The sequence below is a fragment of the Panulirus ornatus genome, chromosome 53 (assembly GCF_036320965.1).
Source record: "Panulirus ornatus isolate Po-2019 chromosome 53, ASM3632096v1, whole genome shotgun sequence".
In the NCBI taxonomy this organism is placed as follows: Eukaryota; Metazoa; Arthropoda; class Malacostraca; order Decapoda; family Palinuridae; genus Panulirus; species Panulirus ornatus.
This window is the reverse complement of record NC_092276.1, coordinates 15,209,618-15,226,807: the sequence shown is the minus strand read 5'-3', so window position 1 is coordinate 15,226,807 and position 17,190 is coordinate 15,209,618. Positions and strand designations below refer to the sequence as shown.

Here is a 17,190-nt window from a genome sequence, read left to right as displayed (position 1 = left end):
TTTATGAAAGTAGCGAAAAAGAATATGGTTTTTAATTTTTTTTTTTTTTTTACCAGTGTAGATGACTTAAAGTTAAGTAGACATTGCGGTTATGCATTTCTGCTCTGAATGTGCCAAAAGATTAGTTGGTTACCTTTCGATGGACGAAAAGTGTCAATAAAAAGAAAAGTTACTTATTATTGGGAAGATGGTCGCCTTTATCTCTCTGGTCCCCATCACTCGTTTCTTGACCTTCAGAATACATAGGTTTTCTGCATATTGGGACCCGTAGTCTCGATTGCTTCAGATCACTACATACAACTAATTAGCAGCCACTACCAATTGAATTTTTTCGAAAGCAAAAAGGGGAGATGTTAAGTTACAAAGTGACAAATTAGAGTTATCCATTCTCATATATATATATATATATATATATATATATATATATATATATATATATATATATATATATATATATATATTATATATAATATATACGAACAATGCATAAGAACGCGCACCTTTATAGAACATACAAACCTCCAACAGCCAGGAATCGACCCCGTTGCTCACTAACGTGAGACGAAGGGTATTCGAATAGTTAAATCCAATTAGCCAGGCACATAGCCTAGCAGCATTCACGCCTGTGGCTCAAGGGGTCCCGGATTCGATCCTAGCTGTTGGAGGTTTGTATGTTCTATGAAGATATATATATATATATATATATATATATATATATATATATATATATATATATATCTTTTTCTTTTTCTTTTAAACTTCGCCATTTCCCGCGTTAGCGAGGTAGCGTTAAGAACAGAGGACTGGGCCTTTGAGGGAATACCCTCACCTGGCCCAATTCTCTGTTCCTTCTTTTGGAAAATTAAAAAAAAAACGAGAGGGGAGGATTTCCACCCCCCCGCTCCCTCCCCTTTTAGTCGCCTTCTACGACACGCAGGGAATACGTGGGAAGTATTCTTAATCCCCTATCCCCAGGGATAATATATATATATATATATATATATATATATATATATATATATATATATATATATATATATATTTTATTTATTTATTAAGCCCAGCAGTAGCGTATATTTTAACTTGCTACACAGGTTAGTTATTTACGCTCTAGGCCTCTCAACTCCCTGGGTCAAGTTATAACCAGCAGTCGGGGAAGAAAAATGAAACCCTTTCATGATCTGATGACATAACACTCGCTCACTCGTGTACACACACCTACAAGAACATGACATACAGGTAAGTGTAAGTCCATGTAATTCCAGTTCTGTCTTGTCTGGCCACTTTGCATATAGTAAGTGTGCTCCACTTGATCTCTTGTCAAGTGCTGTCTAATGCAATGGGCTTCAGTCATTAGGCCACACTGTCGATGCCAGCAACAGGATAATTTAAAGGACGACGTCTGTGCCATACGGTTGGAAGATTTTCGCCGTGAAAAATTTTACCGACCACTTTTAATACTAATAACAAAACTGACGGAAACACACTTATCTACTGAAATGGCGATAGCAGCTAGCCTTTTGATTTGAAAAATAAAAAATAAAAAGCCTACAGATAGATATTTTTCAATGGCGGACGTTGAGCTAACTATTACCTCCACGGAAGACGTTGTCTTAAATGTTGAAAACTAGTCTCGTTTTGAAACCAGTTTACATTGGTGTCATTTTGAAATGCGCGTTCATATGCACTTTGCACGGACGAGTTGATAACGTTTTATCTAGTATATGCGGAAAGCCAATCTCTAGACTTGCAAGCATGATGCATGACTTGTATGGTAATACTTGTACAGTACTACAGTTCTTTAGCCGTCTAATAGGTTTACCTTGTCCACAACATCACATTTTGTCTGCCTTTTTTTGTGATGGCAGGGACATTCATTGGTGCTATCCATGAGAGAAGCTTGGTCCCGTCTGGTTAATTTGAGACGGAAGGTTTCTCTCTACTCTTGCAGATTAGCCGATGGTGGGCAAAGTCAAACATATCAAATATAGACAAATGCGCTGCTGATGAGTTAAAGAGCAGTCGTCTTATGAAGGAAAAATTTTACAAGTGCCAGTTTGATTCCACTGCCGTACACAGACCTCTGTATGCTATAATATTTTCTCAGATGATCGGTATCAGTCCGTTGTTAGACTCATTATGTAAAATGCGCGAAACAACGTTATTTTCGCAACGGCTAATTAACGTCGTGTCTGCTTGGTGAACAGCCCACATGTTTTCTACTTTTGTATTTAATTTTCTGAGCTTTGATATGTTTACGTTCACCACCATTCCTTAACTTATAATTTCTCTTTGAACAAATGCTCATTCCTCTAACAACAGTATTATTTTGTTGGATAAAACAACCCATCTATAACACTTAGGACCACATACATATTGAGTGTATATGGTCCTAGAATTATCTTTATAACACCTAAAGGGGGTTAAGATTTTTACGTTGACGGCATTAAATGACCCTGGCAATTGATAAGCGTAGACCAAACGGCCAACCAACTTGCCTAGCAGTGCCCCTACTTTCTACAGACACTAAAAGTAGACACTGCAGTGAGAGCGTGTGTGATTGAACTATTATGAACACTGAACGATTGTTCAAGACCTTTATGGTTAGTGTTGATTTGACTTTGACGGTCTTAATGACACTTGCAGTTCACAAGTCTAATGCTTAGACATGAACCAACCACACACTCAACGTGCCAGTAATGGCAGACCCAAGAAAGTGCCGGCATTCTAAAAAAAAAAAAAAAAATGCCAGGGTTGCACATGGCTGGCGAATATATATATATATATATATATATATATATATATATATATATATATATATATATATATATATATATATATAATGAAGTTGAAATCACACTTAATTCATACAATTTTATTTAACGTATTTTTTTCAGTACATGCGACACTACATGTTTCGTGGAGTCGAAACACCTCATCAGGTGGCCAGTACTTAACTAAGTTATTTAAATCCCAGCATCACACCTTCAAACTGTCATCACGGACAAGTGTGATCATATATATATATATATATATATATATATATATATATATATATATATATATATGTATGTATATATATATATATATATATATATATATATATATATATATATATATATATATATATATATATATATGTAATGTTGAGCCCGGCAATAGCGTATATTTCAGCTTGCTACACAGGTTAGTGTATGACTCAACCATCCGCGCCGGCTCTGCAAGAGATACCATGCATGTTCTTAACGCTACCTCGCTAACGCGGGAAATGGCGATTAGTTTAAAAGAAAGAATATATATATATATATATATATATATATATATATATATATATATATATATATATATATATATATATATAGTGTGAGCGTGCATGGTGTTCTTGACTTTCAGTTGATGGGTATGATTAGACGTTGACTGCGTGAATGACCCTGGGAGAATATAAGCGTGAAGACCAATCATATTATATGGTTCATTACAAAAGGAAAAGAAAAGATCGAGGACTAGGTTAGATCTGGCGAGTATATACAGATTTGTTCGTGCTTGTTTACTGTTTCCCGTGTTAATAAATTAGCGTCAGGAAGAGACAGACTGAAAACACCCTCATTTGGGCTCTTCCTTTAATGGAAAATAATGATATCAGAGTGGAGGATTTCCACGACATGCAGGGTATCTGAGAGTAGCGTTGTATTCTTCCTCCTCCATCCCCAGGGATAGATATTACTAATTTACCCTAATCATCATGGCTTCCGAGAGATGCGGGTCAAGCTGCTTTTCCTGGTTACTGATATGTTTGCGTGGCCTGCCAGACACTCGGTTGAATAATAGAGCAAGTCGGAGCGACCGATGCGAGGCAGAGCTTGCGCGTGAATAATGTGAGGATGGAAGTAGCGCGACCCTAGACTGGCAGAGAACAACAGGCGAACGTTCCCGCTTGCCTTCTCACCTCACTCACCATATTCATGACGACCTCATATTCACAGCCAGGTGACGCCTTGCTTCATGGTACGCAACACCTCCCATGCAAATAATTTGAGCCTCTGACGCTGCTGCTGCACCCAGAGAGGCGCGCCTGTAGTGGACGTGCACGGTGCATCCAGGGTTTCATGCAGTCGATTCTTGAGACATAGGTCTCGATGACCTTCAGTAACGTGACGGCATTTAGGAAGTAACCGCTTGCTGCTCATTTCCAGAGGGGTCCAGATAAGGAAGACTGACTACTACTTTGTAAGTCAATAAACTCGTTAAATGATCATATTATGGGGGGGGGGGGGGGGGAATAATATGCGTGTAGAGCACCTTTGATGGAAAGTATTTGAAGAGTAGAGTCACAGTTTGAAAGAGTACGGTTGTTGTAAGAATTTTTCCTCCTAGTCCATTGTAAGTGATGACGCATGAGATCCAGCAAATATATATATTTTTTCTTTTGGAGGCTCCGGTCAGGGATGGAAGTTCTTATTGAGGCCAGGTTTTAAGTTTTTAAATATGATAAAGGAGTGGAAGGAGACGGAAAGAAAATTAAAGTTATTTCTCGACTTTTGAAAATGGAAGATCTGCCCTTTGAAATAGGTGAGGTCGTAGGTATTTAGAGAACAAGAGGGGAGAGATGTCACAATGGCCCACATTTAAGTTGCCAACAGCCACACACTAATCATGAGATGCAGTAGCTTGCCGAATATTACGTAGTCAAGGTAGTGACGGGAGCACAGATAGATCCCAGTCACGCTTCCCATCCTATAAACTGAACCAGTCACGTCCCGGCCACACTTTCTCCATCGATGCTCCCCCAACTCCCCTATTTCACGGATAACTTTCCTAAATACCATCTCATCTGTTCATACCCTCTCCAGTACCTTAGACATCACCTTTCATCATTCTCTTTCACTCCATTCTTTCTTCCGTCATTCTTCCTCCCTCATCCATTTCCTCCTTCAGATATCGGTCAGCGAGAGACCACTCTAGTTGAGGACCTCATTTCAACCCTACATCTGACTTATAACTGTTTCCTTCAAGATTACTGTGCCAGTTACTGATGGCAAGAGTTTGTTAAGATCTGCAACTGTTGCTTCTATGGAATAAGCTAGATTTCATTACTACGATGCAAGTTTCAAGGAGAAACGTAACTCAAATGGTCCGTAATCGGCTTGCTCACGTGAGCCGCGATCATGTGACTAAATTTACCACAGACCCCTCAAGTGCAGTATCCTTACCACACCCGCGACGCCCTCCACCACGGACCGTCGTTCGTCAACACAGTCAACTTGTACCAGTCATATATCATACAGATATGTAAGAACAGTCCTATACTTACCATTGTGAACGTCATAAATAATCCATGAACAAATGTATAGCTATGCAAGTAAGCAGCTCAGTTTTTTCGTGGTATGTCACCTACTGTATTCATCACCTGATGTTTATCCAAGTACATGATGTATAAAGCATAGTTTACTGTACAAACATCATTGTTTATCTGCCACCCTGTCTGTCTAGATCTACCTCACTCATGAGCTCATCCAGAGTGTGGTAATATCCAAGCCACCTTGACCTTGGGGTCCTTTAAGATTAGTTAACTAGAAACTATCATGACCTGTAATATCTCAACTGTGTATTTTCAGCGCCTAAGTCCAGTAAACCGGTATTTATTTATTCATTTATATATTTATTTACACACCATTCTATCACTATCAACACTGTCATCACACTATCGTGCCACAATGCCTCGCTCTCCATGACTCAATCCCACTCAAGACAGTATCTTGTTTACCCCTATAAGACTCTCCCAGTTACCACCACAGCAACACCCTCCATCTCACCAACATTCCTCCCTCCCCCCCCCCCCCCCTCCTCCTCCCAGAACCTTCATGGCTGAAAGGGGCAATATAGAGGTCAGCCGCCGCTGAGGAAGTCATTCTCTTGCAAGACGCGACTTTGAACGCACTGCTCCAGCGGATTCGTTGGCGTCTCTGTGTACCGGTACGATAGACCCGTTGATTCTGACATTTATATAAAGAAAATACCGTGAGACGTTACTGCTTAGTTTTCCGCGATATTAGATTGTATATTTATATAAACCCCTAATACTCGTAAGATACCCTTTTGAGTTCATTTTAGCTGTATACCGTAAGGTTGAAAATCATGGAGATTGAATGTTGATGAAGTTCACTGGGCAACGTATTTTGTGGAGTCTAGAAAAGCTCGTTTTCTGTGGAAGAGCTTGTGTTTTGCCATAACATGTAGAAGCGGATGAATTTTTACAGCATTTGTTTAACGTATTTACCGTTATACACTTATTTCCCATTTTTTACAGCATTTGTTTAACGTATTTACCATTATACACTTATTTACCCATACAAATGTAGGCAGTTTGCAAGTTAAAAGATGTTTAATTCAAGACTGCCATAAACGTCTTCGCTTACGACTATTTATGATTTTCACCAGCAGTGTTGTGTAGGCTATCCGCCATGGATCCCGGGTCTTCCCTCTTCCTTCTGCTATTGCTGCTGCTGAACTGGCCTGGTATCATTACGAGTGATCAGAAAGGTGCGCATCCTTGTTCAAGTGTACAAACATACGTGTGTGTATGTATAATAGATATGGTACATAGGCTACATGCGAATAGTAGACAAATATTAACCGCATATATATATATATATATATATATATATATATATATATATATATATATATATATATATATATATATATATATATTATCCCTGGGGATAGGGGAGAAAGAGTACTTCCCACGTATTCCCTGCGTGTCGTAGAAGGCGACTAAAAGGGGAGGGAGCGGGTGGCTGGAAATCCTCCCCTCTCGTTTTTTTTTTTTTTTTTTTCAATTTTCCAAAGGAAGGACCAGAGAAAGGGGCCAGGTGAGGATATTCCTTCTAAGGCCCAGTCTTCTGTTCTTAACACTACCTCGCTAACGCGGGAAATGGCGAACAGTATGAAAGATAGATATATATATATATATATATATATATATATATATATATATATATATATATATATATATGAAGTCTGTTGGGGATGAGAGAGCTTGGGAAGTGAGTCAGTTGTTGTTCGCTGATGATACAGCGCTGGTGGCTGATTCATGTGAGAAACTGCAGAAGCTGGTGACTGAGTTTGGAAAAGTGTGTGGAAGAAGAAAGTTAAGAGTAAATGTGAATAAGAGCAAGGTTATTAGGTACCGTAGGGTTGAGGGTCAAGTCAATTGGGAGGTGAGTTTGAATGGAGAAAAACTGGAGGAAGTGAAGTGTTTTAGATATCTGGGAGTGGATCTGGCAGCGGATGGAACCATGGAAGCGGAAGTGGATCATAGGGTGGGGGAGGGGGCGAAAATCCTGGGGGCCTTGAAGAATGTGTGGAAGTCGAGAACATTATCTCGGAAAGCAAAAATGGGTATGTTTGAAGGAATAGTGGTTCCAACAATGTTGTATGGTTGCGAGGCGTGGGCTATGGATAGAGTTGTGCGCAGGAGGATGGATGTGCTGGAAATGAGATGTTTGAGGACAATGTGTGGTGTGAGGTGGTTTGATCGAGTGAGTAACGTAAGGGTAAGAGAGATGTGTGGAAATAAAAAGAGCGTGGTTGAGAGAGCAGAAGAGGGTGTTTTGAAGTGGTTTGGGCACATGGAGAGGATGAGTGAGGAAAGATTGACCAAGAGGATATATGTGTCGGAGGTGGAGGGAACAAGGAGAAGAGGGAGACCAAATTGGAGGTGGAAAGATGGAGTGAAAAGATTTTGTGTGATCGGGGCCTGAACATGCAGGAGGGTGAAAGGAGGGCAAGGAATAGAGTGAATTGGAGCGATGTGGTATACCGGGGTTGACGTGCTGTCAGTGGATTGAATCAAGGCATGTGAAGCGTCTGGGGTAAACCATGGAAAGCTGTGTAGGTATGTATATTTGCGTGTGTGGACGTATGTATATACATGTGTATGGAGGGGGGGTTGGGCCATTTCTTTCGTCTGTTTCCTTGCGCTACCTCGCAAACGCGGGAGACAGCGACAAAGTATAATAAATATATATATAATATATATATATATATATATATATATATATATATATATATATATATATATATATATATATATATATACTTTGAACACTATGCACTTTTTTTATTAGTCGAAATTTACACACAGCATTTCAGTGACATACTGGGTAAAGATTACGTGGTTAGGGTTAGGTAGAGGTAAGAATGCAGCGTACAGAGGGTACATACATCCACATAGGACTTATCACGAGATTATGACAGAGGCTGGGCAAACGCGTTGTGCACACCATAGGAAAATACAGTTTCAAAGAACGAGTCGTGTGAGTTAGTTGTGTGAGAAGGATCGTACGTTTGTGGGTAAGACAGAAAAGACAACTGACTGGAACAAAGAAGTGACAATTGACGGCTACATTAGTACTGGCTTGCTGCGCAGGCGCCACTAACCCTCCCTCCCAGGCGGGGTAGCTCCGTTAATATACTTTCCTGCTTGTTACCTGCCAGCCAGCCACCTACTACCTACCAGGAGGGTGATGTGCCGGTGGACCAAGGGAGTTCCCTTCGCGTCACATCGGAAGAGGATGGAGTGGTCGTCGTAGATGGTTTTGCATCAATATAGATAATGATAGAAAAGGTCTTGACAGACGCCGACCTTCGACAAGACAAATGATCGCGGGTACCCGTAGGTTGGGTCGACACGATGAGCGTTGCGCTATAGCCCTTGCTCACTGCATGATAAGTAGGTGAACACTCTCCAACACATGATATCACTAACTCACGATTCCTTAACTCTCGACTTTTCTACGTTGGGCACTACGCGTTAGCCCTTTTTTTTTTTTTTGTTAAATTATCGTTGTAATTACTCGTAAGTACTACTTCCTCATTTTCCTTAATTGATATGTGATTTCGCATGTTATGGGTTAAAATTATCAGACTCCCTTGTTCACTGGTCCGCCTCAGAGAACGGTTTCGTGCGGGTGGTGACTTTCAACCCAGACGGCGCCCAGCGAGGCAACACGTGGATGGAGTACGGTCAGTCCGTGGGCGTGGATGGGGACTACACCCTCTGCCTACGCTTTAACATCCTCGTCTTCCGCCTCCTCACCGCCGTCATATACCTCCTGGCCTCCCATGACTATGACGAGTTCCGTAAGTACCGTATGACGGTTAGGTGGCGTGACAGTGTTACCAGATGATAGTATTAATGCGAGAAAAGATACCGACCGCTTGTGCCAGGTTGTATTACATGTGGGCTGAGCTCACACCACACACTCAATACGTAGACTCTCCTGTCCCCTCCTCCCGCAGCCATTTCGTTCGAGGTGTACTTTGAGAAGATTCGGACCAAGTACGGGGGTTACGCCAGGTTTTACCCTCTCCCGGCCAACCTGGCCACTAACAAGTGGTACCACTACTGTCACGTGAGCGCCTCAATCACTCTTTATACTTACTGTGCTCACATAATGATGCAAAACTATTGTTTGCACCTGACAGCCTGGTGGAAACCACATACTCTTTGAACTTTACGTAATACAAGCCACTGTTTGCCGACGGCGTAATTCAAACCAGTATTTGACAGTTAATGTGATATGAGCAGCTGTTTACATGACAACTTAACTAAGCCTCTGTTTGCACTTGACAACGTAATACAATCCACTGCACTTGATAGCGTATTACAAGCCGCTGTTTGCACCTAACGTAATGTAAGCCGCTGTTTGCTCTTTACAACGTAATACAAGCCACTGTTTGCACTTGTAATGCAAGACCACTGTTTGCGCATGCACTTGACAATTAATACAAGACCTGTTTACACTTAACAGCATAATCCTTGACCACTGTTTGCACTTAGCACGTAAAACCACTGTTTGCATTTAACGTAATGCAAGGCCAGTGTTTGCACTCGACAAGGTAATACATATCATATGATAAAACGGAATATTGTAAATCATAAATTCTTCCCCTCATTTCCAATCATCCATTAACCTCTCCTTCCCATTCCCAACCATTAGCCCATCTTCCAGTAATATCTCCCTCCTCCGGCCCCCTACACCAGGTGCGAGACACAAGAGCCGGTGAGGGGAGAGTGTACTTAGACGGGCAGCTGCTGGTGAGAGAGACCGTCGACTTCGACGTCGACACAGCCATGAGGGAGGTCGTTATCGGCCAGGACGAGTTCCTGGTAGGTCAGCTGATGTAGAGATGTCTTGGGAGATAGTTTATATTTCAGTAGATTGAAAGTATTCGTTTAGGATTGACAATGGTGCATTGGACTGCGTCTTGTTAGTACTGTACTATAGCGAGACGTTGGTGGCTCCTAGCTGAACCGTTGTGATGTCAGTTCCCGTACACCGTTATGATTTGAAAGCCTTTACCCTCCCCATATCTTTGGTAACTTTAAGAAAAAAAAAAAAAACGGATTTTTCTCCTCCATCGAAAAGTCTTAGATCTTTCATGTCTCTCCTTATCTTTAGCCTTCATTTTATGTCTTAACATCTTCCCTGGATAAAGACTTTGTTCTGTGACTGGAACCTTCAGTTAGAGAGAGAGAGAGAGAGAGAGAGAGAGAGAGAGAGAGAGAGAGAGAGAGAGAGAGAGAGAGAGAGAGAGAAGAGCACAGTTTACAGTGGGAGGTGGATAAGATAGGGTGGGTAAACACATACAACACCCAGGATATGCCAGATGTATGTAGGCAGAATACAATAAATCCCATGTCTCGTGAACGCCAGAATAGCTCTTGAGCATGCTGTCTTGAGTGTAATGGCACGGGAGAAATAAATACAATTTAATGAATATAACAACAAAAACATGAATACATATAGTTCCGTATGTTTTTCTGTTCTTAACGCTACCTCGCTAACGCGGGAAATGGCGAATAGTTTTGAAATAAATGATAAGTTTTTTTTTTTACGATCAGAGTGATCTGACCTGATATTAACCCTGCAGATTCCGTATTCCCTGAGTGGGAAGTTGAGCCAGGTGAACATGTGGGGCCGGGTGCTGTCCCCTGAGCAGGTGCTGTCCTTATCCCGCTGCGAGGTCGACCTGGAGGGCGACGTCATTCGATGGTCCGGCCAGTGGCAGCAGCACAACGTGGAGCAGCAGGTGGGGTGGTCGGCTAGGTTAAAAGGCGTCAGATAACACCAGTTAGAATTATGAATACAGGATATATGTAAATAAATACGTACGCTTATGCATATATCCATAGATATATTGCAGATGTATAGAGATATATAGCCATTTTGATAGAAAGCGTTGAGGAAGTGTCTAGAAAGATGTATGCGGAAGTGTCTAGAAAGATGTATGCAATAGCGTGTTAAAACTGTAACTCCTAGTCATTCTCGTGACAGGGGTCAGCAGTACTAATGTTCTCGCTACGGCAGGAAGTGCCCCTCGAGGAGTTGTGTCGGTCGGTGTCCCGTGGGCGTCTGACGGTGCTCCTACCCCCGCTGAGGTATCACCACGCCGTCCGTGTGTGTAGAGGCCTCCAGGGCTTCATCACCGCTCCAGATACCTGGGAGGAGCTGCAGCAGGCGCTAGGCTTCGAGGGCTTCTTCCCCGGTGAGATGAGCCATTGTCTTAGCGTATGTTAATTACACAATTAAGTTCATGTTAGAGGTGATGATTGTAATGCCAAGTTACGAAAGGTTAGGTTAGTGAGTATAGTGGGTGTCTGAGTTATTTTTATTATCATACTCACATCTTGCTCAATCCACAGAAAAATTCTGTTACGAATACTGTGAATTTTGGGATAACTACTTTTGCGCTTTAAACATCTAAAATTTAGCTTTCACTTCGAATTACTGCTATTGTGCTTATGAGTTTTGGTCTTTATAAAGAGTTCTGAATCATTAACAGACATATTATCTCGTGGATTACTCATTACCATTGATAGATTACCGACTATACTTCATTAGGCCCGGCAGGCAGATTGGTGTGCGGATCTGTATAGTGTGTAGTAACCCCTATGGCTGAGGCTATTTGTCAGTAAGAATATAATTTAGCACTACAGTTTTTGAGGGGGTTTCTTTCTTACCAGTAGAGTTACAGAAATTTAAATGTTCGATTTTAAAATCACTAAATTCCAACATTCTTTGTAGAAATTAACGCACTTCAAGACCAGTAGACATTTTCATTCCTTTGATACGTATTCTGCTATGCCTATGAATAACACTAAAGATGTACAATGAGAGAGAGAGAGAGAGAGAGAGAGAGAGAGAGAGAGAGAGAGAGAGATTTGCTTTTCTGAAAAAAGCACTTTAGTCTTTATCTTTGTTGTCTTTTAAAACAGTTTGTAGAATTCAAGAGATGATTAATGATCGTACCTGTACGTACGAAAACAGACTCCAGATGATAAAGAGAAAGGGAAGAAATTGGTGAACATGCCAAATAGAAAATAACGTCTTTGCATGTAACTTTGGGGACTCGCAATATGAAGGGCACATGGCCATCATGTTCTGTTTAGTGGTACATGAATGATCCATTAACTTTGAGATGCGACGAGCAATGTGTCGTTTGTGATTCTGTGGATGTTCGGCTGCTTGGAAACTACAATGATCTCAAATTTATCAGTTGTTTTGCCACTTGAAACTACCAAGAGCTAAGCCAAATTGAATGCTCTCATCACGGCGTTGGGATTTGAGGCCCATCCTGTTCACCAGTAGCATGGCTGGTGTCATAAGCGTCGCCTGTCTTCAGCTTTTAAATTTACAGCAGCGTCGAACAGTGAGTGAGTGAGCGGGCACGCTCGCGTTGTCTCTCTCTGGGCAACGCTCCCATTATGGAGGCCGGTTGGTTCTGTCCATTACTTCTGTAGTCTATGAATATCAGAATAATAATGTTTCCTGTTCAGTTGCTACGCCGTAAAATTTGTACTCGGGCTTATTTGTCTGTTTATGATTGTTTGTCGTGACGCATAATTCGTCACTTTAAGAGTTCGTGGATATACGTATTCATAAATGTATTTGATTAATAATCATTGCTCGCTCGATAACATTGCATACTAGTGAAGAACAAGTCATGTGATTGTTTTCGTGAAAATGTGTTTGTTCGGGAATAAACCATTGTTTTTGCTTACACTACTGAATTCAACAGGTTAGAAATTCTTCTAAGTTGGAGTGAACATTTATTGTGTTGTGGTGTTCAGTTCGGGAAAACAACGCAGCCACTCACCAGACCTTACGCGAAGTTGAATGTATACTTTTCCCATTAGTGTAACAAGATATAGCGTATGTTACATGAATGATGTAGTAACTTGAGACATTGTTGGATCAGATGACATTTTGATAACTTGCAGCTTTTTATTCCTTTGCATATCAAGCGCACATTTTTATTTGTAGTGTAGTCCCAGGACTCCATGTATGGGGCTCCTGCAGCCTTTGTTTTGCATTCCATATTGAATCAGGGAAGTAATGAACTCCAGTAGAAAGTCATGGACAAGACTTTGACTGTGATAGAGCTTTGCTGAAGCTGATCTAACGCTCGCGTTTCGATTAAAAGCAAGTGGTGTTCAGTAACGCTGTAGAATATATATCACATTAGGTAGGTGAATAGTTCTGTATTCATTTGTAGCCTAGAGAATCGCATCAGAACACACAAAGGCATTCAGCTATCATTATCAGTATTTTAATCTTGTCTCCGTTTTATTCAAGAGAATCAAATTACCTAGTAATAATGAGATCAGTTTGAGTTACATTGATTTACAATATCTCATATGTTAAACAATTCTTCAGCCTGAATGGAGTTAGTCTGTTAACGAAGTTAACGTAATGAAATCGTTTGTTTGTTTGCAGAGAAGAGATGGCAAAAGCCGGCCAACCAGCTAGGCTTCCCAGCTGAGGACAACGCGACCATGGACGCTGTACTGCCGTCAGTCTCCGAAGGTAAACTCCTAGGACCTTGGGAAGTTATTTTGTGAAGATTGAGGGAAAGGAATGAGTAACGAAGCAGCAGTGCTTCGCTACTTTTCTGTGGCCACTTGGGATTTTCTCATTCGCAACTACTGAGAAAATCTTTCCTTTCCCGGAGAAAATATAGCATAATTACATTAATTATATTCAGAGATATTTCGTTAGTTGCTGTTAGGCACCTAAGAGTTTGCTTAACATGGTTGTAAGTAACGAACCTTCTGGAAAAAAAAATATAACGAATTGTGCATTTTCTCCCGAAATATTATTGTGGAGCGTAACAGAAGTTAGTCAAGTTCGACATAGTTGAGTAAAGCCGAGAAGAAATTATTTATTACTTATGTTGTTAGTTGGGAGAAGTTCCATACATCAACCTATATCATGTTAGAATATTGCTAAACAATAGCGATTATTCTATTGATAGGAGTACTGCTTCTCGAGAAGGTTTGACCGAAGTGTCATGCACTTCATGGGTACATGAATACCTTAACACACACACACTCACTCACTAACACAGGATACTTGAGAGGGAGAATGTGGTTACAAGGATAGGAAAATAAACGGTTCCATTCATAATGTTGACTCTGGAGTTGATTAGCAGGCATTTCCTGACATCGAACGTGCCTTCAGAGCGTGTCTCCCAACCCTCCTCACACAGAAGGGTTGGGATGTTGTACGAATGGCTGATACATATTAGACGGGTCGGTAGGCCTTTCTTCCTTAACTACATTTAGAGATTAGAATATAAACGGCGAATCCTTATGTAGAGGTACTCTTGTGATACAGGATGTCACTTCATATTTCCCGATGATAACTTGATATCCCCTTGTATGTGGTTGGGTACCGCCATCTTGCTACTCCTTGTCCGTACCCCATCCATCTTGCTACTCCCTCCCTGTCTGTAACTAAGTACTAACCAGCTTGCTCCCTCCCCATCTGTACGTATGTTCTACACCACTTGTAGAGAAGCACTCTCCACTCCAGCAACCACTCCTGCACCAGTAACCCAGTCTCCCTGCCCTACTCACACTCGCTACTTTCTCAAATACATAAACACCCCCCTGATGGTTGAAGGATCCCCCCCCCCCCACGTCCTAACTTCCATCTGGTAAATAACTCCCTCTCTTTTTCCCTCTCCAGAGTGTGAGCGTCAGTGGGGCGGCGTGGATGACGAGGCCCAGGAAGGGATTTGGCACAACCCATTCACACTGGAGAAGAAGAACTCGGTAAATACTTTTTCTTCATCGTTTGCGGAACTAGTAATTGACTCGCACATCTCATAGTGTCATACTGCTTGTGATGTTTGCCACAAGAACGACTAATTTATTGTGTACTCCTCTTCCTTCCCTCCTGTGCCATCTGTTGACCTGCCCCTCCTTCCTGCGCCACCTGCTGCTGGCAGAGCGAGCTGGTCTTCAGGAAGCACAACCCAGACGGGGACAAGTACCAGAACTGCCTGCTGATAAGGACCAAGGGGCTGGAAGACACAGACTGCAAGAAGCACAGCTGCGCCGCCTGCCACACCACCGCCGGCGCTACCTGGACACTGAGGGGCATCTGTGAGGAAGAGGAGGTGAGGCTACGGGAGGTGATGTCTTGACTCTGGGGAATGGTAAAGCTCCAGGAGGACGTGGTGAGGCTCGGTGGAGGTGATTGTAAAGCTCATAGGAGGACGTGGTGAGGCTTTGGAGAGAAGATAGTATATCTCTTGGGAGGAGGTGGTGAGGTTTTGGGGGAGATGTTTAGGCTCTAGGAAGGAGATGGTGAAGCTGTGGGGAGGAGATGTTGAGGCTCCGGCGGACGTGTTGCTGAAGCTCGGGGAAGGAGGTTGTGAGGCATTTGAGAATATGAGGCTACGAGGTAATTGATGGTGTGGCTCTGGAGACGGGGAGGTCCTGCACGAGATAGGGGGAAAATTGAGCTGTATGAGCCATACTGAATATATATATTGTTACGAATTCAACACTTATTCAGGCAAGGTCGCAAGTAACATATGTTACAAATACTACTGTTCCTTGTCTTGCAAGGACGTTATAGATTTGTCAAGTTGCACAACTCAGGATAACACAATAATAAAGTTATGGGATTGAATTAAAGACCAGCATTACACTAAATCTACTTATAATGAAAGAATTCAAGTGTACAAAGATAGGCACATAAATCAAGCATGAAACATTACGTTAACACTGAACATTAGAGTTAACATTGAACATAAGATAACATTTGTACATGACTTAATATTCCAGATAAGATTTCAAGCCAGGAGTTCTCTTTCCTCTATGGCAGTTCTTCGATAACATTACACTGATAATTATAACGGGCTTACAGCACAACACTTGGGTAATGGGCTTATAGCACAGCAGGGCTTACAGGCTTACAACACAGCAGGACTTACAGCAAGGGTGGACCACTTACCTCGCTGGGCTAGAAAGAGCGAGACTCAGCGGGTGTCATGGGTATATATTACAGTAAAGACAAGCGTTCCCTGCTAGCTATACAACCTTATATTTTGATTGGCTATGAGCTTCAGTTACATTCTGATTGGTTGGAGGAACAGTTACACAAACTGCGTAGATCACCCTCCCTCTGGTAAGCCTGCAGCGACATGTCCAGTACGGGTGGCGAAATATTCGGCAGCTGATGACAACTTACTCCCCCCCCCCCTCGGAGAAGGGTCGGGGTGCTCAAGGACAAATGACCATCTGGTTTCAAAATAAAATTAAAATTAAAGTATTACGCCTAATGCTTGGTGTGAACTGACGCTCGGAGGACGTCTCAGAGGGAGGCCTTAATCCTCGTCCTGATAAGAAATATCAATACACAAGGACACACACACGTTATATACGCGAACATGTGAGCACAAGCACACGTGTTCCGTAACACCCCCCTCCTTAAAGGAGAAAATTCCTGGAAGAGGAATTTTCTTAAGAGCGGGATAAAGAATCAGCTAACACAATCTGTTAACACATAAGATGTGCTGAAAATAATGTAACGTAAAAATTGTACATAACAAGGCCCATCTATTTAATATTGACTCCGTTCCCATAACTTGTGAACATTTTGAAAGGTTTGGTAGTCAGTACACTCTGATTGGCTGAAGAACACAAATATACAGTGTTATAATACAAATAGGAAAACAAAGGTTACTTCTATGATTGCTTGAATAACACATAAACAAAGTGCTACAATACAAATAGCAAAACAAAAGTTCCCTCTTCTTGGTGGGGGCTATATGTTTAGGCTCAACCTTCTTTCTTGTCCTCCTGCATGGGGACCTTACCAGCCTTTACAA

General features: G+C 41.7%; 1 protein-coding gene across 1 annotated transcript in view; it reads left to right on the top strand.

The window, feature by feature from the left end:
* The window catches only part of LOC139765252 (uncharacterized), a 35,371-nt gene that overhangs the window by 4,724 nt on the left and 13,457 nt on the right, over positions 1-17,190 (top strand). Inside the window, 8 exon segments of the mRNA XM_071692587.1 lie at positions 8,929-9,144; positions 9,304-9,416; positions 10,049-10,174; positions 10,939-11,097; positions 11,376-11,553; positions 13,785-13,874; positions 15,033-15,124; positions 15,301-15,471. Of these exon segments, the coding sequence (XP_071548688.1) occupies positions 8,929-9,144; positions 9,304-9,416; positions 10,049-10,174; positions 10,939-11,097; positions 11,376-11,553; positions 13,785-13,874; positions 15,033-15,124; positions 15,301-15,471 (1,145 nt within the window).